Raw genomic sequence first — 14,016 nt, forward strand, 5'->3', positions numbered from 1 at the left:
GATTTTCTAATATCATTTTGATCTAACTATTCTTTTCAAGTCTGCCTCTATTATTGTGGTTTTAAATAAACTTCCAAGCGTGATAGAAAGGCTCTATCTGCAGGTGCAGTAAACAGAAATTGAGTTGTGCAAATATACTTACAGAAGGAACAGAAACATTGCAGATGTACAAAAACACATTTTCAAGATATACCTAAAAAAGCTAGCAGTGATGGATTATCAAAACTGAAGAAGCTTCTTGGATAAGAAGCAAAATGTTTTCAAAGAAGAGGGAAAAAAGTCCAGGTGCCTTTTGGAAAAAAAACACCTTTGGGACAACCCTAATCTGGATGATTAAGAATACCCTTAGAAAGTGACTGACTGGGAAAGAGGATATGGAGATGGGGCAAACAGAGTAGAGAAAACATTGGCCCATTGTGTATCAGAGGGCATTGTATCAATTTATGGAGGGTAAATGTATTTATTTGATTCAATTTATTTCACTGCCATCTGACTCCAAATGGACTCTGGACAGCTTGCAGTACAGGAAAAACTGGGTAAAATATAATAGGGTAAAGAAAAATACAACAGAATAAATAAACAAGAAGGCAAATCCAGACAGCCCTTATGCAGCATATTATACGCATCCAACAAGGGGTTCCATAAGTTATTAATAACTACAAGTCATAATGGCTATATTCTGAGTATCAGTTGTAACAGGACAATAAGCAATTTAAGAAGTGTTGCCTTCATATAGGACAATAAATGAGAAAAATATTATCTCCATATTGACTTCCTATATACCATTATGGTTATGGTTTCCCTGTAGATAGTTCTTTGGCTGCTATGGAAACAGGTTGCTGAACTTATCTAGTGTGGCATTTCTCATATTCGCTAAATGTCCCTGTGAGAAGTAAACATGCTTGATGGTTTTCAGAAACCCTGGAGTACTGTTAGAGTATATGAATGGATTTATGGAATACAGGATTTCAGCATGGCTAACTAGTTAGAACCCAAACAGGAGCATTGTTTGGACAGCTATAAAAAGGCAAGTGTGTTGGTAACCAAAATAAAACTCAGATGTGTGTGTACATGTGTGTGTGCATGCACGCACATGCACATGTGCACGTTCATATTGTATCTTCTGCTTGTTACCTTTTGTTTTGCTTAGAAGGGAGATTTGGAATACCAGCCACTCCTCTATGAACTACCTATCTGGAAGCAGCCTTAATGCTGATATAACTCAGGATCTGTGCTATTTCAGCAACATCCCAGTGGTTGTCTATTGATTGTTGGTTGCTTTTTCTCAAAGGGGGAATTCCAAATATCATTATTATGGGATTCGTGTCAAGCCAGACTCTCCTCTTAATCGACTACAAGAGGACATGCAATATATGGCTATGAGACAACAACCCATGCAGCAGAAACAAAGGTAAAATATTCTTAAAATAAGTACTTTGCAGGTTGTAGATTTTAATGTTGGTGGGGAGAGGACATTGCAGTATCTGAATTGTATGACAAATAAACTTGAGCAACAGGACCATAAGTTGTGGGCTTTGATAAGTGGAATGTGTGGAAAACAAAAATATTGGCTGTTGTTTTTCTATTCAAGCCCAGGAGAACTAAATCAGGCCTCACGGAAAAAGTATTGAAATAAAGTCTGTGCTATGCAGTCCAGGGGAACTATTTGTAATCTAAACTACAATTGTTACTTTATTTAATATGATTTTGCTTAAGCTTGCTTGTTTCAAATATATTTAGAAGATAAGGACTGGAACTGTGAGAAATGGGGAACTGAAAGTAGTTGATGGGTGCGGGTTCAGATATGAGAAAAGTTATGGTCAGCAGAAAGTCTACAGAAAGTGCAAGGTTGCTGATCATCTGTCTACGGTCTTAGGATGAGAAAAGGTATAAAAGGTTGGGACTGGACCTGATTGATTTGCCATTGGCCAATAGCTGTCCTTGTTGGATCTGCTATGTCATTGGACCTCATTGCAATGGGTTGTTAATGTAAGTGATGTTATGGTGTTTGCTTATGTTCCAAATTATTACTGAAATAAACCTCTGAATCTTAAAGTAAGAATTATTGTTTTGTGTTGCTGTCTCTTCTTTCTTTCGTTTGGTTTTTCCATGACAATGTTTTTGATTGATAGTCCTTGCTTAACAACCTTAATTGGGCCTGGAATTTCCATTGTTAAATGAAGCAGTTGTTAGGCAAAATATCATGTGACCGCACTGCTTAGCAATTGCTGGTGTAAACGATCCCAGGTGCGGTTGTTAGGCAAGGACCTCATACTTCTCCTGCGCTGCCACACTTGCCTCCACTTCGGTTCCCCCACCTACCTATCTTCCTTCCTATCTCAGCCCTATGGGCCATCTTGCACCACCTGCGTCTGCTGCTCCCAGCTAACTCTTGTCATCTTCTTCCTCCTGCTGCTGGCGAGACATGCTGAGGCAGCTGCTGGCCCCTTTGCACCTAACTTAATGAATGGTTGTTAAGTGAGGATTACCTATATTGTACCAGTCAGAACTGGAGATGCCATTGATGGTGCAGTCTGACCAGTGGTACTATCACTTCCTGTGATTTTGACACTGTACCTCGGTTGATGCAGCCCAAAACTATATTGGCTCTATTGGCAGTAGCGCCACACTGCTGACTCATGCTTAATCCAGGGCACTTGGATCCTTTTCACAACTATTACTGCCTTTGCATCTAATTTTTCCTAAGTGCAGAACCTTACATTTCTCACCATTGAAGTGGGCCTATCTTCAAGGTGCTAACAATACTTTCTTGCCAACTTTGTATATCGTTGCCAAAAAAACAATGTAGGTATGCCTGTGGAGTCACTGAGAGAAATGTTTAAATTAAAGGAGATGTTACTGTTCAGGAACTATGTGCCATGTTTTAAATTAATAATATTAATCTGACTATCCCTGGTTCTTGATAGAGGGATAAAAATGCCAAATTCAGTGTAAATATCTGGCTGATTGTGCGACCAACCACAATAATAATATATGATGCTATTCTTTCTATAAAAAAAAAATTCTTAAATTCTCAGTATTTTATCTTAACAGTCTCGGCTTAGCAAAAACTTCCATGTGGTTATGGCAGACATGTCAAACACAAGGCCCGGGGGCCGGATCCAGCCCGCAAAGTGGTTTCATGTGGCCCCTGAAGCCATCCTGGAAACAGTGAGGGAATGGTCCTCGCTGCCTTGGCCCTGGCCCAGAGACCATCCTTCTGCCAGAGACCCCCAGATCTGTCCCACTCCTGCCCAGGCCCCCATAGGCACCCTTGATGCCAGTGATGTACAGCTGGCCATGCCCACCCAGTAGGCCTTACACACTCCAGCCATGCCCACCCAGTAGGCCACGCCCACCCTGGCCATACCCACCCGGCCCCCCAAGGGCAACCACAATGCCGATGTGGCCCTCAATGAAATTGAGTTTGACACCCCTGGGTTATGGGGATTGATTGAGGCTGTTTTTAAATGGATGTAGAAAGTATGCCACTCCAGGTTTAGAATAACAAAACAAAAAAAGTGATTGTTAATCAGAATGCATCTGTGCAACAGTTGCATGAAAAATAAGAATAGCCCTGTTGATTCAGGTCAAAGTTCATCAGGTCCAGCATTCAGTTTTTGCACAGTTTTGATTCCCTGCTAGAAATGTTTCAGTGCTCATTTCCACAAGAATTCCAGAAGCTATTCAAACTCTGTGTGAAAAAGTAACTTTGATTGTTCTAAATCTCTTCCTCAGTTTCACTAGATGAATCTGGTCCCAAGTATTTCAAAAGAAGGAGATATATATATATCCCTGTGCTCCATGCTATCTTCCTTTCCAATCATATCTTCCCTGGGTTTTTTTCTCCAAAAATAACCCTACACTTTTCTCATAAGAAACCACTCAATCGTTTGCTCTTTTGCATCTGTTTTATATATCTTTTTCAGAAACAGATTTATTGTAGCTTTATATGAGCATTACAGTGTTGTCAGTTCTATTTTCAATGCCTCTGCAAGTGTTTCTGAGCCTGGAATTTTGCCTTTTTCATGGCTGCGCCACTCTGAACTGACATTTGCATTGAGCTATCCAGTATGATGGCAAGTTTTTTCCCCCCTCTCATTTTAATTAAAGTTCAGCTCAGATTATATCAGTTTATACTTGAAGTCTTTGCTCCAGTGTGCATCCCTTGAATTAGAATTGCCATTTGATTAATTACTGTTACAGTTGAAAGACACCCTTTGGGGGGTTCTTTGCCACTCTGACCTCTGCAGATTTGGGTAGCTCATTGCATACTCCTATATCAAGATAATTTATGGACAAATTAAAAAGGCCCAACCTCAGGACAGATCTTTGACTGGGACTGAACTGTTGGCTGAGAATTTCTGCCCAATTGTTAATCACTTCATCCAGTGAGTTGGCTGCAGTTGTTAAGTACCCTTTCTCTCAAACTGGCCCTTAGAAGGGGAGGATATACTGTACATATCCTAGTCAACTAGGAAAAACCCACACAGCCTCTCTCAGTTAGCCAAATTATCCTCTTAAATGTGTTTGTACAATACAATTATGACAATTTGCATGTAACAGTCTATTTCTGTTTACATGTTCTGGTCATCAGCTCCCGATTACCCTCCTCTTTCTAAGGAATGCTGACTGGGACTCAGTGTTCCTAAGACTTTATTTATTTATTTTTACAGCTTATTATTTCAGGGTTGTTGGTTTTTTGTTTTTGGACTGCTACTTTTTTTGGTTATAATTAAGTGGTGAATACTCAAAAAGCTTTAGCCTATTCTGTGCTCTTTAAGAGGACCATTGATTGCAGTAGCTAGGTTAGTAAATATTTTGTGGACGAACAAATTAGCCAAAATAGCAAACCCAGCTGCTCTGTACTGTTTTCATTTTCCATGTCTTCGGTTTAGTAGCACTGGAAAAAGAATTAACATTGACAAAGCATTAATTCAAAGCATTGGGGAAAGTGGCAGGTTCTTCTATTGTCTGTTGCAGTGTTGTCTGAAATCCTTTAGAAATAATAGTCAGTGATGTGTTTTAAGGGTCACTGTTATAAGCAGTATCCTTTCAACCATATTTTTTAAGCCTCCCGATTTATTACCGCTCTGCTCAGTTAGCTTGTTTTTAAATAGAGGCTGTCCTTGAATTTGGATATTATTTTGAATTTAATTAATTTTGTGCAGTTATTTTTTTCTCCATAGTTACTAATTTGGATCAAAGTGCAACCATCTCAATGTGCCTAAACACGTTTGTAAAAAGCTCTTTCCCCATAGATGCTGCCTCCTTTACTGAATGAGGACGTACTGTCTTTTGTCTACTCCAGTATCACCTTTTGCCACCTTCTGACAAGCAAAATCAATAGGGAAGCCAGATTCACTTAAGAATCATGTTAATAATTTACTTGTAGTGATTCACCTAGCAACTGTGGCAAGAAGGTCATAAAATGGGGCAAAATTCATTTAACAATCGTCTTGTTTAGCAACAGAAATTTTGGGCTCAGTTGTGGTCCTAAGTCCAGGACTACCTGTACTCACTACTCACCACTATTCCACTCTTCCCCACTGCTACTACTATTCCACCTACTATTCCTTATGAGTCCTCCAGTACTTCTTGGGAATACTGTTAGAGAAAATTAACTTTTTGGCTGCTTTAGTTACACACACACACACACACACACACACACACCACTCCCTTTTTCCTCTTCCTCCCCATTCCCTCCCCGCAATTGTCCTCTTTTAAAAACCACTCAACTTTTTAAGCCAAATTTGCTGTGCTGGCTGGCTTAAATAGACAGGAGGACAGTAGCACAAACGCAGGCCATATTCTGGGCAGCCTGCTCTTTCTCTCTCTTTTTATCAACAACTTTGGATTTTGAAATAATTCATTTAACATGTTGATTTAATTGTCATGTAATAAACTTCTCTTCAAAGAATCCTTTAGAAGCAGCTAGGAACAGCTTGTAACATTTGCAGTAAAGCATTTCTAGGAATGTTGCCATTTGCTATGTTTTAACAGTAACCACAGACTTTTGTCAAGCATAAAAAGGTATCTGATTAATCATCTAAATCAGTGCTTCTCAATCTTTCCTTCACCACGGACCCCCTTTAAATAACGTTTGAGGCCACGGATCATGGCCATGGTGCACCAAGACTTTACTCAAGATTTAAATCACCGCATTTCTTCAAACCTTCGTGGACCCCCTGTGACAACATTGCAACCCCCAGGGGTCCACAGACCACAGGTTGAGAACCACTGGCCTAAATCATCATCCAGTTATTTCTATTCTGTTTCTAGAATAAGTGAAGTGAAATGAATAAATACATACTTGTAAAATAAAAAAAGCTGAATTTGATGTCAATAGTTTAAAGAAACCAAGGTAAAACAGAAAAAATTCAGATTTAACTGATTGTATCTAGAGTGAAATTTTTAAACTCATTTATTTTGCAATAACTAGTCTAGTATCTCTGCAAACTATATATATGACACTGTAAGAATGATCAGAGTGCAAATGATTGTGCATATATGCAATGTGACAAGACAACACTATGTCTTGAGTATGTTTGTAGAAAAGTTTTTGTTTATTTCCCTGTAAACTTGAAGGCTAAGTCATACTTAAACTTTAGTTCAGCAGATTTTTTTTCTGTGGGAACAGCATCAATTTATACCTCTTTTCAGTATAAATGTGATGTAATAATGCATGTAGAAAAAGGATTATATTTCCATTGCAATACTGCTTCCATCACTGTTGCTTGACTGCAGATTTAGATTAGATTCATGGATAGAATGGGGATCATGTCCTAATTAACTCAAATGATAATGCTAATAATAATAATGGTAATAATGCTAATGCTAATGCTAATGCTAATGCTAATAATAATAATAATAATAATAATAATAATAATAATAATAATAATAATAATATAATCCCGTGTCAACCATTAGTGCCAGTCAATTTGAGTGTTCAGTTGACTGAGTTTCATGTTTTATGAATAAAAGTTTTTAATAATAATAATAATAATAATAATAATAATAATAATAATAACAATAACAATAATAAAGTTGGAAGGGACCTTGGAGGTCATCTATTCCAACCCCCTGCTCAGGCAGGAAACCCTATACTATTTCGGACAAATGGCTGTCCAGTCTCTTCTTAAAAACTTCCTGTGTTGGAGCATTCACCGCTTCTGGAGGCAGGTTGTTCCACTGGTTAATTGTTCTAACTGTCAGGAATTTTCTCCTTAGTTCTAGGTTGCTTCTCTCCTTGATTAGTTTCCATCTGTTGCTTCTTGTCTTGCTTTCAGGTGCTTTGGAAAATAGCTTGACTCCCTCTTCTTTGTGGCAGCCCCTGAGAAATTGGAAGACTGCTATCATGTCCCCCCTCATCCTTCTCTTCATTAAACTAGACATACCCAATTCCAGCAACCGTTCCTTATACATTTTAGCCTCCAGTCCCCTAATCATCTTTGTTGCTCTTCTCTGTACTCTTTGTAGAGTCTCAACATCTTTTTTACATCGTGGTGACCAAAACTGGATGCAGTATTCCAAGTGTGGCCTTACCAAGGCATTGTAAAGTGGTATTAATAATTATGTGATCTTGATTCTATCCCTCTGTTAATGCAGCCTAGCACTGTGTTGGCTTTTTTGGCAACTGCAGCACACTGCTGGCTCGTATTTAAGTGATTGTCCATTAGGACTCCAAGATCCCTCTCACAGTTACTACTGTTGAGCAAGGTACCCCCTATACTATACCTGTACATTTGGGGTTTTTTGTCTAAATGTAGAACCTTACTTTTTTCACCATTGAATTTCATTTTGTTCAAGTGTTCAAGTTTGTTCAGATCCTCCTGTATCTTAAGCCTGTCTTCTGGAGTGTTGGCTGTTCCTGCCAGCTTGGTGTCGTCTGCAAATTTGATGAGTTCCCCATATATCCCTTCATCCAAATCGTTGATGAAGATGTTGAAGAGCACTGGGTCCAGAACAGAGCCCTGGGCACCCCACTACACACTTCCCTCCATGTAGATGTGGTTCCATTGAGAACCACACGCTGAGTACGGCCAGTCAGCCAGTTACGAATCCATCTGATGGTGATGTTTTCTAACCCACATTTTTCTGTCTTATCAAGTAGTAGGTTGTGATCTACTTTATCAAATGCCTTACTGAAGTCCAAGTAAATTATATCCACAGCATTCTTCTGATCCACTAATTTTGTCACTTGGTCAAAGAATGCAATAAGATTTGTCTCACATGATCTGTTTTTGACAAAGCCATGTTGGCTTTTAGTAATGAATTTGTTTGCCTCTAAGTGTTCGCTGATTCGATGTTTGATTATCTTTTCCAGAATCTTTCCAGGTATTGAGGTCAGGCTGACAGGTCTGTAATTTCCTGGATCCATTTTTTCCCCTTTTTTGAAGATGGGAACTACATCAGCTCTTTTCCAGTCCTCTGGTATTTCCCCAGTGTTCCAAAATCTTTGAAAAATATAGTTCAGTGGTTCTGAGATCACATCAGCCAGTTCCTTGAGAACCTTGGGGTGTAATCCATCTGGTCTTGGTGATTGGAACTTGTCTAGGCTGGACAGGTGCTCACTTACCATTTTCTTGCCTATCTTAACTTGTGTTTCTATTCTGTTTTTTATGGCACTATTTTTGATAGATTGGTCTGTTTTTTTCCCTTTGTGTAAAGACAGATGCAAAAAAATAAGTTAAATAGTTCTGCTTTCTCCCTGTTGCTTGTCACCTTCTTGCCACTTTCACCCACTAATGGACCAATCATTTCTTTCACTTTTTCTTGCTTTTTATATGTTGAAAGAAGCTTTTTTGTTACTTTTGACTTTGGTTGCAAGCCTTAGATCATTTTGAGCCTTAGCTTTTCTCACTTCATCTTTGCAGGCTTGGGCTATTTGCTGATATTCTGACTTAGTTATGTGCCCTTTTTTCCACTTTCTATACTTGTCCTTTTTGTCTTTCAATTTATCAGAGAGTTCTTTATGCAGCCATGCTGGTTTCTTTTGAGAGCTATTATTTTTCCTCTTTGTTGGTATTGTGCTAGACTGGGCTTTTATTATCTCACTTTTAAACATTTCCCAAGCTTCTTGAGTTGTTTTCCCCTTGAGGATTCTCATCCATGGAATCCTTCCCAAGCCCTCTCTAAGTTTATTGAAATTAGCTCTCTTAAAGTCCAAGACTCTAGTTTGACTGTGTTCTGTTGCTTGTTTTCAGTGAATCAAGTATAAACATAAACTTAAATGAATTCACTACAGCATAGAGAAAAGCTTGTATGGAGTGGGTAGACAGAAGTCACAGCTTGAGACTTGAATTAAGGGTGTTTTAGGCCACCATTTTGAATATATGACCAGGATGTGTCATGGTTAAAGGAAGAGTAAAAGATTATATACAAGAAATAAGAGAGAGTATGTTAGAGTAGGGCTTTTCAACCTTTTCACCCATTGTACCACTTTTAGGATATGGCAACATCTGAGTACCACCAGTCGCCTAGCAAGGTGTCAAAAACTTGATGACCAAAAAAAAAAAAGGAAAAAAGTGATGAACTACAGGTAGTCCTAGACTTACAACAGTTCGCTTAGTGACTTTTTGAAGTTACGATGGCACTGAAAAAAGTGCCCCCCAAGCCACAGCTGAGCAAGACGCCTGCCTGCCTGGCAGCGCTGTTCCTCCTGTCCGAGGTTTTCATTGTTGTGAGCATTTCTGTTGAGGGTTGGCAGCAGGGGTGGGGTGGGGGTGTTTGGTTTTTATTCCCCCCATCTGCTGGATGGTTGCAGCAGGTTTTGGTCACTTCACATGACCCTGGGACACTGTGACCTCTCCTCAAGAAACCTGCCTTGGACCCAGCTATTTTGAATAATTTTTGTCCTGTCTCCAACCTTCGCTTTCTTGCGAAGGTTGTTGAGAGAGTGGTGGCACGGCAGCTCCACCTGGTCCTGGAGGAAACTGAGTATCTGGATCCATACCAATCGGGTTTCAGGCCTGGGTACAGCACGGAAACGGCATTGGTCATGCTGGTGGATGATCTCTGGCGGGCCCGGGATAGGGGTTATTCCTCTGTCCTGGTCCTATTAGATCTCTCAGCGGCTTTTGATACCATCAACCATGGTATCCTGCTGCGACGTCTCGGGGGGTTGGGAGTGGGAGGAACTGTTCTACGGTGGTTCTCCTACCTCTCAGGCCGTTCACAGATGGTGTTGGCAGGGGGGCAGAGGTCAACCCCGAGGCCCCTTGATTGTGGAGGTGCCTCAGGGGTCGGTCCTCTCTCCCCTCCTGTTCAACATGAAGCCACTGGGTGAGATCATCTGTGGTTTCAGGGTAAGGTATCATCAATATGCTGATGATACCCAGCTTTTCATCTCTACCCTGAACCAACCCAGTGATGCCCTTGACGTGATGTCCCGTTGCCTGGAAGCGGTATGAATCTGGATGGGGAAGAACAGGCTCCAACTCAACCCGCCAAGACCGAGTGGCGTTACATATCGGCATCTCATGTAGTCCAGGATATTCCATCTTTGGTTATGGGGGGAGAGGTGTTACCTCCCGTTGATAGGGCGCGCAACTTAAGCGTCCTCCTGGATGCATGACTCAGTTTAGAAGATCATATAGGAGTCGTGGCCAAGGGGGCATTTGCCCAGGTTCGCCCGGTGCGCCAGTTTTACCCTTATCTTGACCGAGATGCTTTACGTATGGTCACTCATGCGCTCGTTACCTCCCGTGTTGATTACTGCGATGCTCTCTACATGGGGTTGCCCTTGAAGACCACCCGGAGACTTCAGCTGGGGCAGAATGTGGCCGTGTGGGTTGTGATGGGAGCATCCCGTACTCCCATATTACACCCCTCCTGCGTGAGCTGCATTGGTTACCGGTTGCCTTCTGGGTGAGATTTAAGGTGCTGGTTCTTACCTATAAAGCCCTTCATGGCTTAGGCCCGGGATACTTACAGGACCGTCTGCTGCCAGGAACGACTTCCCATCAGCCTGTGCACTCATACAAAGAGGGCCTCCTCAGGGTGCCGTCGGCCAGACAATGTCGGCTGGCGACCCCCAGTGGGAGGGCCTTCTCTGTGGGGGCACCTGCCCTGTGGAATCAGCTTCCCCTGGAGCTCCGGATAACCCCAGACCTCCGGTCGTTTCGTCGTGACCTTAAGACATTTCTCTTCCAACAGGCCAACCTGGACTGATGATAATGGGGTTTTTAATATGGTTTTAAGGTTTTATTGGTTGTAGTTGGGGCTATAGATATAGTTTAATTTTTAATATTTGTATTTTTACTTGTATTTTACTGTTGTTAGCTGCCCTGAGTCCTTCAGGAGATAGGGCGGCATATAAGTCCTATTAAATAAATAAATAAATCTGAATGTAAATCACAAGACCCTGGAGATGCTGCAACATTCCAGCTGATCGGTGCTTCTTCTGGGCTAAGCAGAAGAACCAGGATCAGCACTGAGCTCCAGCTGGAGCCTGGCACTAATCCTGGTGCTTCTGCCGAGCCCTGACAGCCCCGAAGAAGTGCTGATTCTGGCGCTTCCGCTGAGCCCTTACAGCCCTGCAGCTCCAGCCGTCTCTCGCTCAGGCTTGTGCAGTGCTGCCACCAATTCAGCTCATTCCCCTTTCCTGCTACCACTTTTCTAGGATGGTTGTGTACCACCTGCCAGGTGCCAATGTACCACAGGTGGTACCCATACCACTGGTTGAAAAGCCCTGTGTTAGAGAAAATTGGTGATGGAGAAAGAGGATCAATTCCATAGGTGTAATTTTTCAAATTTCAAAATTCTAACACAAAAGACATGGGAGTAGTAACAATTCTAATCTACAACCCTACAGTACTACAGTATTTGGTTGCAAAACTACTATAACTCACTTTCTTAATTTTTCCCATAAATTCTGGAATTATTTTATTGTGATAATCAATTTACAGTTTTAAAACAGTTAATACTTTGATGTGGTATTGTTAAACTTACAGTTTGAGTTACCAAATGGAATAATTAAACCAGAAAAAGAAACCTCTTGGAGAAATGAGTACAGTTTATGCTTTTGGGGTCAGGTTGAAGCTGCCATGAAATGACTTATCATTTTAACTATTTATAGACTGATACGGAGACTGGGTTATTCTTAACATAGCTACTGTATTTAAAACAGTGCTTATGTTGTGATTCAGGGTCAGCCTGTGGGTTTGGCAGTTGGGTCGGACGACTCAGAGGAGGAGGGGGGTGTTGAAGAGCTTGCTGATGAAAGCCCTCAGCCAGGCCCCTCCCACCTGGTCACGACGGAGACCCAGCTGTGTGAGCCTGACAGCATGGATGAAGATGACCCACAGCTGGCCCTGTTCAAGGACGCCCGACGCAGGAGGCAGTCAATCAGGAGTAAACAGAGGAAGGCAATGGGGCACCTCGGAAGGAGGCAGAGAGGAGCCACGCCCTGAACTGTATAAAAGGGGAATGCGTGGGAGGGCTGGTTTGCTGAAGGCAACCGCTTTAATAGTTCCTGTTTCATAGCTCCTGTTTCATGGTTGGTGTCTTGTTTTGCTCTGTTTTATGTTAATAAATTTGGCAGGCTTAATTCCAGTCTCTTGCCATTTGTAAAGGGGTTGTCCCTGCTTTTTCTGCAGGGCCGGTAGCAGGCTGGTACAGAACAGTTTGCCTTCAGCCTCCCACCCCTTACTATTATTATGGAGCAGCTACGTGCTGAGAATGCCCAGCTCGCCCAGCAACTCACTTTGCTGGCAGTTCAGGTGGCTCAACTGCAAGCTCAGGTCCATGCTGCACCCCCACCATCACCCCCACCCAGGAGAAAATGCCAAGTTGCGATGCTGGATAAATTTACTGGCAATCTAGAACTGTTTCCTGCTTTCCTGGGACAATGCCAGCTCTTTATCAGCGTGAGAGCAGCTGATTTCCCCACTGACCGGGATAAGGTGGGGTTTGTGTTAAGCCTTCTTTCGGGTGATGCAGCTCGTTGGGGCGTTTGTACTCCATGTCAAACCCTGAGTTGGCTGCATTGCGGGACTTTCTGGAGAAGAATTTGGCTCGCAGTTTCATCCGGCCCTTGTCCTCGCCAGTGTCTGCACCCGTGCTCTTCGTCAAAAAGAAGTCCGGCGAATTGCAGCTTTGCTGTGATTATAGGAAACTCAACGCCATCACGGTGTGCAATCGTTACCCGCTGCCCCTCATCCCCGAACTCTTGGACCGACTCCGGGAGGCTAAGATCTTCACGAAACTGGACCTGCGTGGAGCTTACAACCTCGTCAGGGTTCGGCCGGGTGATGAATGGAAGACGGCGTTTGGTACTCGCTATGGACATTTTGAGTACACGGTGATGCCGTTTGGCCTGACCAATGCCCCTGCCGTGTTTCAGCATTTCATGAACGACATTTTCCGGGATTTGTTGGATCAGTTTGTCGTGATCTACTTGGACGACATCCTGATCTACTCCCCGTCGCGTGAGGTGCACCATCAGCATCTCCATCAGGTCCTGCAGCGACTCCGAGAACATCGGCTGTTTGCCAAGTTGGAGAAGTGCCAGTTCTACTGGGTGACCATTGATTTCCTGGGTCACCGCATTTCTCCTGAGGGCATCGCCATGGAGCCGAGTAAGGTTGAGTCTTTGCAGAGTTGGCAACCCCCGCGTCGCGTGAAGGATGTTCAGCGACTTCTTGGGTTCGCCAACTACTACCGAACTTTCATCCCTGGGTTTGTTGCCTTGACAGCCCCCCTCACCCAGCTCCTGCAGAAGAAGACTTGGTTCCAGTGGAACGCTCCAGAACAACGGGCTTTCCAGACTTTGAAGGAAGCCTTCATGAAGGAGCCCATCTTGAAGCATCCTGACCCGCAACGGCCGTTCGTCGTGGAGGCGGACGCCTCCGACATTGCCATTGGGGCAGTGTTACTCCAGTCAACAATGCCCAGCGGTACCCTCTTCCCTTGCGCGTACTATTCACAAAAACTGAACCCTTGGAGCGCAATTTGCAGCACACCTCCACACAGATGACACCGTTCTTGGCCAGTGTGGGATATCACCCCTGGTTT

At 42.7% G+C, this 14,016-nt stretch overlaps 1 protein-coding gene across 1 annotated transcript in view; it reads left to right on the plus strand.

Annotated features, from left to right (window-relative positions):
* Positions 1–14,016, plus strand: part of RFX3 (regulatory factor X3) — a 172,440-nt gene that overhangs the window by 126,027 nt on the left and 32,397 nt on the right. Inside the window, exon 7 of the mRNA XM_083352548.1 lies at positions 1,292–1,411. Within this exon, the coding sequence (XP_083208674.1) occupies positions 1,292–1,411 (120 nt within the window). The remainder of the gene's footprint in view (positions 1–1,291; positions 1,412–14,016) is intronic.

This window comes from Vipera ursinii (genome assembly GCF_947247035.1).
Source record: "Vipera ursinii genome assembly, chromosome: 2".
Classification (NCBI taxonomy): domain Eukaryota; kingdom Metazoa; phylum Chordata; class Lepidosauria; order Squamata; family Viperidae; genus Vipera; species Vipera ursinii.